General features: G+C 52.2%; 1 protein-coding gene across 1 annotated transcript in view; it reads right to left on the bottom strand.

Annotated features, from left to right (window-relative positions):
• The window catches only part of MYT1L (myelin transcription factor 1 like), a 128,193-nt gene extending 115,372 nt beyond the window's left edge, over window positions 1-12,821 (bottom strand). The window contains exons 1-3 of the mRNA XM_004582577.4: window positions 12,767-12,821; window positions 12,547-12,580; window positions 12,197-12,259 (exon numbers count right to left, since the gene is read on the bottom strand). Of these exons, the coding sequence (XP_004582634.2) occupies window positions 12,197-12,259; window positions 12,547-12,580; window positions 12,767-12,821 (152 nt within the window). The remainder of the gene's footprint in view (window positions 1-12,196; window positions 12,260-12,546; window positions 12,581-12,766) is intronic.
• Between the last annotated feature and the right edge of the window lie 655 nt (window positions 12,822-13,476).

Raw genomic sequence — 13,476 nt, 5'->3', positions numbered from 1 at the left:
TGACATCAAAGACCAAAGGTGTCATGTCATCCTATAGCTGGACAGAAAAACCGGACAGAACCTGAAACACAAAGCCAGCCAGAGGCACGGCTCACACCAGACAGCCCTGGACCCAGCTGTCTGCACTCCACGGGTTCAGGGCCATATCTGGACACTGCTAGACAGTCCTGGCACCCAATGGGGTCTCAGCCCTGTGGTTGTGGCTCTGTAGGTGCTGACCTCTGACCTTTAGGGTGAGCCCTTTCTGGGTGAAGACCTGCATCCCATGGGGATGTTCTAAATGACCCTGACACTCAGCATCTAAGGCTGAGCACTTCATGTCGCACTGGGTGCTAATTCTTGGCAGCAGGAAGTGTGGCCTTGGGCAGATGTCCCACAGAGGTTCTCACCCTGCCATGGCCTGGGATCCCTCCCTGGCACCAAACTCAGGCTGGCCCAGATCCTGGGCCTCCCAGTCAGCAATGGGTGCTGCCTTCCTGGTGCAGTGTCTGATCCGAGCCCCTTCTTTCTATTCCCATGCCTGGCTCAGGTCTCCGGATGGTCTGATGTGGCTGCAGACCTCACCTCTCTTCCCAGATACAGGCAGCAGGTGGCAGGTCCTCCCGTAAGCACCCTGGGCCCTGAGCTCACACTCTCCTGCCTTGCTTGTTCCCTGGTTTCTGCTTTCCTCACGGGTGCCATCTGAGCACCATCATGCATCATGCATCATGCATCAGGCACCATCAGGCGCTGCTCAGGAGGCCAACTCTGCACAGCCTCATTGAGTGTGAGCTTCTGCAGCACCAGATCTGGAGCAGCAGGCCCCGCACAGCTGCCACCTCTCGCCTCTAGGCCACTGCTTTCTCTCCGGCCTCAAGGTACCTGATTTCCCTTCTTTCATGGCTCCGTTCTCACCCTGCCATCACTCCGCCCTGCCCCAAGGGGTCTGCCACTCAGCCACGGCACCATTCACGTCAGCACTGAAGCGCTGGTGCTTCTCTGCTCTGTGAGCTACTGAAGTGGTTTCCTCATCTAGGCCGAGACCACAGCTTAGTGTGCAAGTGAATGCCCTCAGATGAATTCACTGCATAGATGTCTCCCTCGTGTCAAAATCTGCCCCCTGCCCAGGAGTCTCTACACAGCAGCTTCCTGTGCTCACTGGGAAGTCCCAGCCCCATCCCTTCAGGACCTACCGCTTCTGCCCCTCCTTGGTTCAGTCCAAGCCTCAGCTGGGGGGGGTGAAGGAGGCCCCCAGGTGCACTTCCCGGAGCAGAGTTCAGTCCCCGTGCAAGCTGTGGGAGCAACAGAGATGAGGACGGAGGAGGCAGCCCCAGAAATCCTGCTTCTCAGTCATCCACCTAACAGTCCCACCTTTTACCTCAGGGGCAGCACAGCTTTCCACTGCAGGAGGCACTACAGGGCAGCAGGGGAGGGTACTGAGCCAAAGAACTTACTGCCTTTCTAAGAGCTGATGCCGGGATCTGGGGGGCATGAGCAGTAGTGGACAGAAAACACAGGGTATGAAGAGTGCAGTTTCTTCCAGTGGCATTTTCCAAGAACTTGGTGAAGGCCCGAAGTGCTGGCAACCACCAGCCCTGAATGGTGTTCAAACCCAGGAGGGGACTGTCCTCACCAGGCGATCCCAGAGGATTCCTGGTGTAAGTGAAGGGTCACTGGGCATCTGGGCAGGCGGACATGCACAGCTTAGAACGGTCAGTGCCCATTCTATTTCTTCTTTGTAAAAATATTTTGTTTGTTTGTTGAACATCTGAATTACACACAGGGAGAGACACACACAGATCTATCTTCCATCTACTAATTCACATGCTAGATGGCTTCAATTGCCAGGATTCACACAGACCCAAATCAGGAGCCCACTGCGGTGTTCCAGGTGGGCAGCAGAGCCCAGTCACTAAGGTTGTCTTTCACTGCCTTTCCAGGACATTAGCAGGGAGCTGAATCAGAATTTCATTGCGGTGTCCCATGTGGGTAGCAGGTCCTGATTGCTTGGGCAACTTCCCTGCTTTTCCCAGGTCCCAGCCTTTAGCAGGTCCTGATTGCTTGGGCTACTTCCCTGCCTTTCCCAGGTCCCAGCCTTTAGCAGGGAGCTGAATCAGAAGTGTAGCAGCTGTGACACAAACTGGTGCTCGTAGGTGGCAGCTTTATAGGTTACACTGTAATACCAGCCCCTGTCTCCATAACAGAGTGTAGAGTGAGCTGTTGTAGGCCCCATGGCTCCATGGAGCCAAGGTGGGGGTGATAAAAATCTTCTGACTTCTCTTTCTTAAAGTGGTAGCACATTTGGAACATTTGTGTCCAAGCTACTTCTTCAACTAAGGACAGTATGCTTAGTGTTTTGGATGTGTACTTGGCAAGAAAGAACATGAAAACATCGCCAGCAGACTCTTGGCCATCTCAAACTCCACACTGGTTCTCTGGCCTGGGTCTCAGATTTTGCTGGCAGAGGCCTTGGGAGAATCCTGCTTATATTTCAAGAAAGCATGCCCAAGTGTCCATTGCTCTGGGCTTCTGCCAGGACTCTTCTGTTGTCTCCTGTTACGTGTGGACACATGGGAGCTTCCAGATCTGCTGCAGGCTGTGCACTGAACTTCATGTGTTCTTGCAGGGCTAACCACTGCTGTGTTCTTGGCAGCTGCAGGTGCTGTGGACACGCAGTTCCCAGAGTGGCTCTCCTGAAGCCCACAGCAGCATCACCCTGGCCTGGCTATGCCTGCAGTGCCAGTGCAGCCCTCCTGAAGCCCACAGCAGCATCACCCTGGCCTGGCCATGCCTGCAGAGCCAGTGCAGCCCTCCTGAAGCCCACAGCAGCATCACCCTGGCCTGGCTATGCCTGCAGTGCCAGTGCAGCCCTCCTGAAGCCCACAGCAGCGTCACCCTGGCCAGGCCATGCCTGCAGTGCCAGTGCAGCCCTCCTGAAGCCCACAGCAGCGTCACCCTGGCCTGGCCATGCCTGCAGTGTTCTTCCCAGATTTACTTCTGTCTAACTCCCTAACAGAAGCACAGAGGCTGGATAAGTTTCCAAACTGGCCGAAGACGCAGATGTGGAGTCTGCCCTGCCACCTGCCCCTCCTCATCAGATTCTTCTCACTGGTATGTTCCCGTGTCCAAGGTCCCCGGCACAGCACTGTGCCACACACGTCCGTGCCTGAGCCTGTGTACTGCAGGCAGGGTCTTATCTAAAGTGGCTGTCCATCAAGAGAGACAGCACCTCACAGGGTCTGTGGTGAAAACGCCCGCTTGTCTGTGGGCACTGTCAGCTCCAGTTCACGGCAGCAGCAGTCAGAGCCAACGGTGCCTAGGTGCCCAGCCAGAGGGGCCAGAACCTGCATGGTCATCTTGGGCTGTTGTAACTGACAGGCACTATGCTTCCAGGAACCAGACATACAACCTGAGTGACCCAAGAAAACGCTGCCAAGGACTATACATTCTCACTTGTCATTCATTTATTTATTTTACCTCAGAAAAAGCCAAGGTTAAAATTTTCTGATTAAAAAATTCTAAGCAGAATTATGGATCTACAAAAATGTTCACTGAGGACTTAACACATAGCAGGGATGTTTTAAGGCTTCAGGGCAAATCCTGAGGCATGGGTGGCACTGTGGCTCACAGCCCTGCTCCAGGCACCAGTGCCAATGCCCTAGACACTTTCCTGGGGGGTCATCTGATACTGGGTCAAGTGTGTTTGCGTCTGGGGACCAACACCAGTTGGGCTGGCAGTCCTGGTGCCCTAAGTCACCTGTGTCAGGACAGCAGATCACACACCCAACTTGGGAGAGAGCAACTGAAGCATCTCCGGGAACACCAGTTCCCAGGAGACAGAATTAATCAGAACATTCTGATTCCTGGCAGTACTACTTAATCAGAAGGTGAAGGATTTCTGCAGGCCAGATTGGACAAGAACAAGATACAGCCCTAACTTCCTGTGCGCTCAGAGAGTACTCTAAGCAGGTGGCCCCATGGAGGAAGAGGAGGTTTCATCCAGAGAAAAGGGGCCCTCTGAGCAGAGATTGCTGGTATAGGCTAGAAGTTGGTTGTCCCTGTTCTCTACTTGTAAGCCCATGGGAAGTCAGATGGTAGTGATTTGCTACCAGAAAGAAGCTTCTATCAGAAATGTGACAAACTGAGAGGCACCATTTACCAATTTAAAATTAAACTGAGTTGCATTTAGTGAAGGTCTAGACATTTTAGTTGCTTGCTGGCCAAAGGTATGTAACGATGATCAGGGCACAGGGCTCCTTATAGTCAGTGGCCCTGAGCCGCTGGTGACTGGTGTCCCTGCTGGCTCAGATTGCCCTAGTGTCTGGCCAATCAGCTCTTCTCCAAAGCACATGTGCCTGGAATGCATAGCTGGGCAAGCTGCGTAAAGTGTGATGAGACTGTGGTCTCTGCACGGCAGCAAGCAGCTCTCTGCCCAGTGACAAGCTCTGTTCAGCTATGGGGAGGGTGTGGTGGGGGAGCTATCCTCCATGCAAAACAGGAAAGCGCCATTCTACCATGCTAACTATTCTTTATAACTTTCTGGCAAAGGCATTGGTAGATAAAACCATTAAGCTTTAGAAGTGATTCTTTTAAAAATAAGATGACACCTTTCGGAACACTAAGGAAGTGTCTTAGAAATGATTGCACTCCCCACTGGCCACAGGAGGACCACAGGAGTGTCCTATTCAGCTGGCAGGAAGGCAAACAGGTCCTGTCTCACCAGAACGAACCCTGTGCTCCTCCTCAGGTGCTTAGCCAGAGGCAGAGTGGAAGCTCTAACAAAGCATCAGAAATCCAACGTGATTTCCATGTAACATGGAAAACTTGACAAACAATACACAACTTTTAACAACAAAGGCATCTGTGTCAATAATAATGCAGCCACTGGATGGAAGGTAGGCATGAAAATTAATATTGAAGTATTTCATGACATGGTAAAAGGCACATATTATAATGATAAATAACAAAACAAAAATATAAAATAACATCTATCATATGAGACTATCTAGGGAAACACCCAAAGACATCGACATGGGCAAAGGGTGTCTCTGGGTAACGCTGAAAACGCAGGAGACAACGAAAACTAAACTAAATCAATGGGATTCCAGCCGACTGAGAAGCTTCAGCACAGCCAAGGAAATAATCAACAAAGCCGAGAGTCAACCAACAGAGGGGAATCAAACATTTGCAAACCACTCATTTTGTAAGGGATTAAACTCAAAACATCTAGCAGCACAAACACACCAAGAAATCAATTCAAGGAGGGGTTAAAGATCTGAACAGACATTTCTCAAATGATGTGCAAATGGCCAAACAGATCTACGGAAAATCATGCTCAACATCACTAACAGCCACGTAAAATTGCAAATCAAAACTGCAGTATCACTTCACCCCAGTGAAGACAAAAATGGCAAATGCTAGTGAGCACAGCGGGAATACAATCGGAATGGCACTACGGAGAGAGTAAGGCAGTCCCTTGTGACGGTGATGATGGACCCAGCTAGCCCCGTCTAGGATGGGGATTTAATGGTGCCCCTGTAGCACTCGCCACAGTAACCAAGATGTGGATCTGCCCAGCTGTCCCTGGGCACATGTTCTAGTAAGTGCGTACCACACAATGGCTTACTGCTCAGCCATGGCAAGGATAAACCCCTGCTGCTTGTCACATTGTGGATGCAACTGAAGGACATGGTGGCAACGGAGATAAATCAAGCACCAAAGGATAAACTCTAAATGGTCCCACTCCTGTGCTGCAGCTAGCAAGGCTGACCTCCTAACAGCAGACAGTACAGCAGTGGGAGTCACCAGGGCTGCACAGGGGTGGGAGGCTGGGTGAGGTGTCCATGACAATGCCGACAGGAGCAAAGTGGGTCTCCCTACCCATAGAGATGACACGGAGGACACAAAAGTGCTCTTGTCCTGTGTTCCCACGTGTGCCAGTGCATTCTGCACCCAAAGAGCAGAGATGCCATTGATGGGCCTGACCCCACGCATGCCACTGACCACCAGCGTTACTCAGAGCTTGGCCCTAATTCCTGGACTGTTTCTCACCTGACTTCCTTCTGAGTCCTGATGGAAGTCCTTATGGAAGAACATCAGGCTTTTCTCACCCCAGTGGATGGGATCTGAGCCCCCACAAGGCTTCTCTGGTTCGTACCGCCAGGAACCAGTGGCAACAAAAGGCAATGAGAGACCTTGAAGCCCCCTGAAGAGGGAGTTGTAGGTTTGTTGGCTCCCTCTGGGCTGAGGGGTTCCGTATTGGCAGAGACTGGGACCAGTGCCCTCCCACCAGCTGGGGCTGCCTGCTGCTCTGAGTGAGTCCCAGCACCTCTGCAGTGGCGCCAGCCGCTGACATTCCCTCTCCACCTTGTCTCATGGCTCATGTAAGAAGTATCCCCGCTGAAGTCCACCTATCCTCAGAGAGAGTTGGTCATCATACTGAACATGAGTGCAGTGACTCGGCAATTAGGCGACTGTGCAGGCAGTGGCTGCAGCTGCTGTGGGGAGGTCACTTTCAAGGCTGGGAAAAGGGGATGTTGCCCCTGGCTTGCTTGGGGCCAGGCAGGCAGGCAGGCAGGCCTGACTGTGAGCCGGGACCTTGGGTCCCTGAGACCACAGCCTGTGAAGGGAAGGGACAGGGGCCGGTGCCTAGGCTCCTTCCCTTCCCTCCTGCAGACCCTCTGCCCCAGGCGACCGTGTGGTCACACTCAGCAAGGTGCACGTGGGAGACAACCCTAGTGCAGCCATGGGGCCTGCTGTTGCAGACGAAGGTGACCAGGAACATGGCTCCATGGCCCTGCTGATGGACGGATGTCACTCTCTCCTGCATGCGCCCTCCACTGCAGGCTCAGTTCTCCCTGGAGGGGGTGTTGTGGGCTACTTCACAGGCACGGCCAATGTCAGATTGGCTGACGGAGCTAACGAAGTGTCCACAGCACTGCCAAGTCGGACACATTATTTATGAACAGGGTTTCTTCCAAGACGCTCGCTTCCACACTCACTCCACCTCAGGGCTTTAGGAAATGCACCCACTTGTATGTGAAGCATGACTCTGGTGATGTCAAATGCAATTTTGCATAATATTCATGGCCTCTTGGAGTGGCAGTTGATGGCAATAAGCAGATCCTTTAAAATCAGCTGAATTATAAGGCAGGGGCCCAGAGCTGCTCTTCACAGAACCGGGAAGGTGCATTTATCTTAAAGATGGATTCAGAGGCCTGGGAAGGCTCCTGGGGGCTTGCAGGGCCCGGCACTCTGAGGAAGAGAAGCAGGAACCACCAGCACCGTCCATCTACAGCTCAGCTGCTGCGATCCGCTCAGGTGCAGGCTGTGCGGCAGGCCAGGCCGAGGTCACGGGGGCTAGCCTGTCCACAACCCTAGTCCTGCCCGTTGGCAGCATGTGTTCCTTTCCCAGAAAAGTGAGACCATGATACCCTCAGATGTTTCTTTGAGGTGTGTGTGTGTGCATCCATGATACAAACACAAGTGAAGCAGAAGTGAACCTGTCCTGATCCAAAGGCACCCGGTGACGGCACCGGAAGGGGCACAAGCTGCAAGTGGCATGCCTGGTCAGGGTGAGCCCACCAGGCAGCTCCCTAACTACCGGGGATGCACTCTTGGCTTGCAGGGCTCAGGCCTGCCAACAGCATTGCTGACTTTCAGCTCTGAGTGTGCCAAGGTCGACTTGGGGATTTAGAAATTGCTGGGCCTCAGGGAAACTCCACTGTGCAGCAGGGAGGGGGAGGAGCATAAAGCCTCCATTGGTCGGGGCTAGCACAGGCACTGTTTCCATCTGCTCGGCCTCCCAGCCCATCTACTTGGGTTCTAGGCTCATTCATACTGTCGTTGTCAGTGGCTTCCTAGGACAAGCCTTTCTTCCTTACCTCTGAAGATGTAGTCTGATCATGATCCAGGCCTGGTCCCTTGGCTGTTGGCCCCAACCAGAATGGCAGACTCCCTGGAGGGGCAGCTGTCACACAGCCTGCAAGGCCCTACCTGCTTCATCTGACTGAAGGCTGCTGGGACAAAGTACTAGGGTTTGGGCAAATTCCCTGGTGAGGAGACACCTACTGTGTGTGTATGTGTGTGCGCACGCACTCGTATGTGTGCACTAACCTGGGTTTGGGGGCTCTGAGGGCATTTCCTACTAGTTGGTGTGGCTCAGAGAGGACCACGGGATCTGTGAGGCCGTAGAGGGACTAGGATAGCTGTCAAGTGCAGCAAAAAGTCCCGTCTCAATCTTGTGAGGACTCCACCTTAAGATGCTGGTTTTGTGGGACTAGACCCACTGCATCCAGCACCAGAGCTGTGCCCGTGGTGCAGCAGGCAACTTTCTCCTCAGGACCACGGCTGGAGATCTTTGTGCTTTACTGGAGGGTGCACCCTGGCTCCTGGGGCACTGCATTTACACACAAGTAGCTCACAGTAAGATCCCGAGGAGTTGCCAGCTTGGGGCCAACACAGAGCCTCCAGCACACCAGGGGCATTCCTGGCCTTGGTGTTGCTGCCTGGCATCGCGTGAAGGTAACACACATATGCCTATCTTTTAATTTACAGTATCTTGATGATTCGGGCAAAGGACACATGTGCTACAAAGTTCACAGACGGGGCAGCAGGCACAAGGTGTCCCTTAGCGAGGGTGTAGGTACCACGGAGCAATGGGCAACATGGCTGTACACACAGCATGTCCTGAGTATCCCCGGTGCACCCTGGTGTGCGTGTCCTTGTGTTAATTAGAACCTTCAGCAGACATGGTGATGGATCCCATGTGCCCAAGTGGATCTTCATTTTTCACATGCAGGGCCTCACTAATTAAAATCAGCTTTGCAATTAAACGTGGAAAATTGTGTTAAACGTTCAAGTGTGGTTAGGAAAAATGCAATTATTTTTAGGGAGTTTGATTTCGATGCAAATGGAGGTTCTGTCTGTGTGAAGCTGGCAGCAGGGAGGTGTCAGGGAGCCTGTTCTGCCTTTCTCTCTCTTCCTCGTTTTCCTTCTTCTTTTTTCCCTGTGGATTATAGATGCTTCCCTCGGCTACAGCCTGCAAAGCTCACTGTCTCTGAGCCAGTACCTGGCTGCGTTCCAAGGCTTTCCACCATGCTCTCTGTCAAGGCAGAAATAATACAGCCCCCAGGCTGTTGGCAGAATGCAAATGAGGCGTGCATACATCAGGAAGCAAGCCCTCGACTCTCGCTCCAGAACAAGCCCCTGTGAAGACAGGCAATTACTCACCCGCGGCTGCCGCCATGGCAATCACACTGGCGGGTGAGAAGGCAGATGACATGCAAAAACTCTGAATATGGAATGTGCACAAGCCAGAGAGAATCCAATAATTTTCTAATAAGAAAAGGGAAGCTGCCATTTGCAGCTTTTAATTTTGAAGTTCCAACCTGAATGATTTGACTCAATGTTTTCTAAATGTACTATCAGTGTCTGCCACCTCACTTTGGGTATCCATGGTGAGCACAGGCTACAGTTAGACAATGGGGCATTTAGGCAGAATTCTGTGCTCCACGGAGGGCAGAGGAGGGCACAGGTAAATACAGCTCATTACCGTATGCTTCCCAAGTAAATTCAGGGAGTCAAACAGGCCCACGAGGGACAAGTCCTACCGGGAACCTCAATCTCAAACCTGATCACTTCACCTTTGAAATGAATAGAAATAAATAATCTTAGAGACAGAGAGATATACCTTTCGTTCACTCCAAATGCCTGCAATGGCCAAGGCTGGACCAGGCCACACAGGCAGGTAGGAACTCCACATATGCCTCCTCCACGTGGGCTGCAGGGACCTATGGAGTTCAGCCTTCACTGGCTGCCTCCAGGCAGAGGCCGGGGAAGGGGAGAAGGGGGAGCAGAATCATACTGGATACCTGGCTCTCGCAATGGGCTGTGAGCATCCTAAACAGTGGCTTACTCCACTACACCACAATACCTCCCCCATCCATCCCTGCACTCCTCACACACTGGAATCTGGAGCAAAATTATTACTTAAAAATAAGTAAAAAAAATCCAAATTAATTTCAAGTGTTCTACTTACTGCTGCAAGTAAGTTAAAACAGAAATTCCTGTACATTGTTCAATGTTACCATGGAATAACAAACTTTGATTATTTCTAACTTTCATTGGGAAAATTAGCAAAAAACCTTCCAGAAAACTGTTTTGATGACAGATCGATGTGTGCACACCCTTCTAAAGATCCAGCTCTCCATCTGCCCTGTTCCGTGTCAAAATGGGAGAAAACAAACGCTAGTTTCCCAACTTGGCATCACAGAATCCCCCTTTCCTTAGGCTGCCAGCCAAGCTGGACATAAGCGTAGCCAAAATGTTCATAGAAAACTCATCTTAAAGGAGCAAAAAGGACAGAGAAGTTCCTCCTAACATAGTCACAGTCTGAACCCAGATGGGCAGCCCTGGCCTGGGTCCCTAGCGTGTGTGCCGGGCTCCAGGCACAGGTGTGTACAGGCCTGGAGAACTGTGAGCGAGGGGAGAGTTTTGCAGACTGTAAATCTTTAAAATCACACAGAAACAAAGCTTGCTAGCATTGAAACCATCAGAATCTGGGTTGATAACCACCATAAAATGGTATCTACTCATGAGTCTTAGACACCAACAGGGAGTGTCCCCACCCGGGCCACAGTAATGGCACAGGGGACTCAGGACTCAGGGTTCCTACAAGCCTCCCTGGTGATCTAATTAACTGTTTCTACCAAAATAAAAGTTTAGAATTCTAACAATTATGTACTATCAGAATCATGAAAAAAGATTGTAATATTTTAAGCAAACACCTTGTTGCAAACCTTCCTAGTCTCTCACCATTTTGCCAGACCCCCAAGGTGGCCAGGCTGACGGGTTCCAGTCCCCCAGATCCCCCCGCAGAGCCAGGTCCCTAGCTGGTAAGGCATCCTACACAGACATCTGGGTGAAAGGGAAGGCATTGTTGTTAAGGACGAGAGTGCTTGAGTGAGTTCTTGGGAAACTTCAAGATACTTCCGCAGAACTTCAGCTATAAATCATACCCAGTTCATTCCTGAAGCTTTTTAGCCAAACTGAGCATTTTTTTCCTAACAATTTAAGCAGATAAAGCTTACAAATTGAGTAGCCCAGAGAGGATTAGGAGGAAATATGCGCTGTCCCTGTGGTTTTACCTACATGCTTCCTGCTGGAAATACTAATCTTGTGCTTTGCAAACGTTCAGACTGAGATTTTACAGAACCTTCACAAAGTAACAGAATGGACTGCTTTCCTCAAGGCATAACTTGCAAACCTTAGACAACAATGCAATGAGTTTAACCAGGAAGATCTGCCCCTTCCTCACATCCTAGGACCAGACACCTGCCTCGCGACAGGTACTCTTTAAGGACTCCTGCCCACTTCCAAGTAGCTCAGGTATTTGAGAGTGTTTCATCATTTCCCCTCTATTTTACCCAAGGACAATCAGAATAATGACTTGAATGCCTCCCACCTCCCCATTAGTGCTGTACCAAAGGGAAGTCCCATGTGAGGCGCTGGGGAGAGCCCCTGGAGTGGCTGCCAAAGTCAACGGGTTAGGAGGCCTCCCTTGTCCTCACACCTGAAGGCGGAAAACAAACACTGGCCATCCTCCAGAGTTGCCTACATCATCACACTGGGGCCTCCTGCTGCCAGCTGTGCAGCGCCCATGTCTCAGGCAGAGCAGGCGAGTGGATAGGCCATGCTGCACACTGACCTGGGGTAGGGGCTTGGGAGAGAGACTCGCCCTTAAGTATGCTGGCAATTACCTGCACACCTTTCTTCCCCAGGTGAGGGGCTGACGTGCCTGCAATCGGGTCCCCAATGTCCTTCCAGCTGCGGCCTCATCCTGTGGCTGGCACAGGCACCATAGTGCATGCCACACATCTGCCAGGATGAGCTGCTGGGTCCCTAAGTCAGGTCATAGTCAAGGTTGAATCTGCCCCTGCGGTTCCTGAGAGGTAGAAGCGAAGATGAGAAACAGGCCTTCTTCTGAAGGCAGAGAGAAGCACTGAGTATGCGCGCAGCCAGCAGTCACAGGTATGAATGGCAGGCAGGGCTTGCCCTTGTCACAGGAGATTTAGAATGGCTGACCCTGACAACAGACAGAGCTCCACCGAGAGAGGACCACCACGCAGTATGTCCCCCTCTCCAACGCCCCCCACCTCCACGCTGGGCCCGACGGGAGCCCTGCAGACAGCACGCCAGTTGGACAAGCAGGTATTACCTTCTGTGTCTTGCATATTTGCCACTAACGTGGCCACTGCCATCACAGCCCGGTGTGGGACAGCTGCAACAGGAAAGAACTGATCACACACATGTCACAGGCAGGGGGACGGCCACTACCGTGGTCATCCTAGAGAGAGGGACTACATGGACAGAACAAGAGCCATTGTGAAACTGGTAGGAGGGGAAGCAAGTCTGGGGAAATTAATCTCACCAGTACAGCGGGTGTGAGCGAGCCACGGATGAAGCCACTAGTGGCTGCACCCAGGAAAGAAGGTGGGCTTTCTCAACTGCTGGGGTGAGGAGGGACGGGGGGTAGGGGTGGGGAGAGGTGACTTGGAGAGCACTAACCTGAATAGCTCCTGTATGGCTGGTTCCACAGGAACTGCAGAGAGACAGAAAACACATACAAATTTATCACCAATTGCCAGTGTCCACGTCTGCAGACAATTACCCAAGGTGGGGTTGTACAGCCAGCCAGCGCCCACGGCAGTCGCCAAAGTCCACGTGCAGGCAGAACTGGCTCAGCGGCCTGAGCCAGCCTCGGTCACACATTGGGGCCCACACGTACCTCGGACCCCTTTGGATCGTGTGCGATGGCGCTTCTCCTCGGCGTCCACATCCATCTGGGGAGAGATGAGCAGGCGGTCAGCACGCCTGGCAAGCTGCTCACTGTCCCTGGCTCCTTAGCGACAGCGCTCTGCCCAGCTTGTTCTCCAGGGGCCAGGGCAGGCATGCTGAGGAGCAGGAAGCTGAGTCGCACTACTTTAGAGGGAGTAAGATTCTAGAGGGTCACAGCACGTGTGACAGGATTTGATAGAATTAAGTGGCCAGATGGGACAATGGCCAAATACCTGAAGGACATATACCTGACCTGCCCTCAGAACCAGCTCTTTTCTGTATCAGAGCTGTCCAGTGACAGAGCTGTCCCATTCCCAGACGCTTGACCAGGCTGCCTGCTGTGTCTCACTACACTTGGGTCACCTTGTCAGATGCCCACAGTTGTTTCAAAATGAATTTGTTTTATACCATTTATCCTGTGCACGACAAAACAGACACATAGCCCTGTGACTCACACATGAGTGCCTGAGCAGAAGGTGTTTTCAGGATGTCAACTCTCAGTAAGTTCTCTGCAGCCCCTAGTAGCACACGTTGTGTGGTGAACACGTGAGCACCCATGCTCATGGAACATCCCACTGCAAACAGGCACTGAGCATGAGCCAGCCCACGGGAGCAAGGCCCGCCCAGCACGGCAGCGGCTGGTGGGAGCCAGGTGGCACT

The sequence above is a fragment of the Ochotona princeps genome, chromosome 8, assembly GCF_030435755.1.
Source record: "Ochotona princeps isolate mOchPri1 chromosome 8, mOchPri1.hap1, whole genome shotgun sequence".
Classification (NCBI taxonomy): domain Eukaryota; kingdom Metazoa; phylum Chordata; class Mammalia; order Lagomorpha; family Ochotonidae; genus Ochotona; species Ochotona princeps.
Note: the sequence above shows the minus strand (reverse complement) of the source record. Positions and strands in the feature narration are given on the sequence as shown.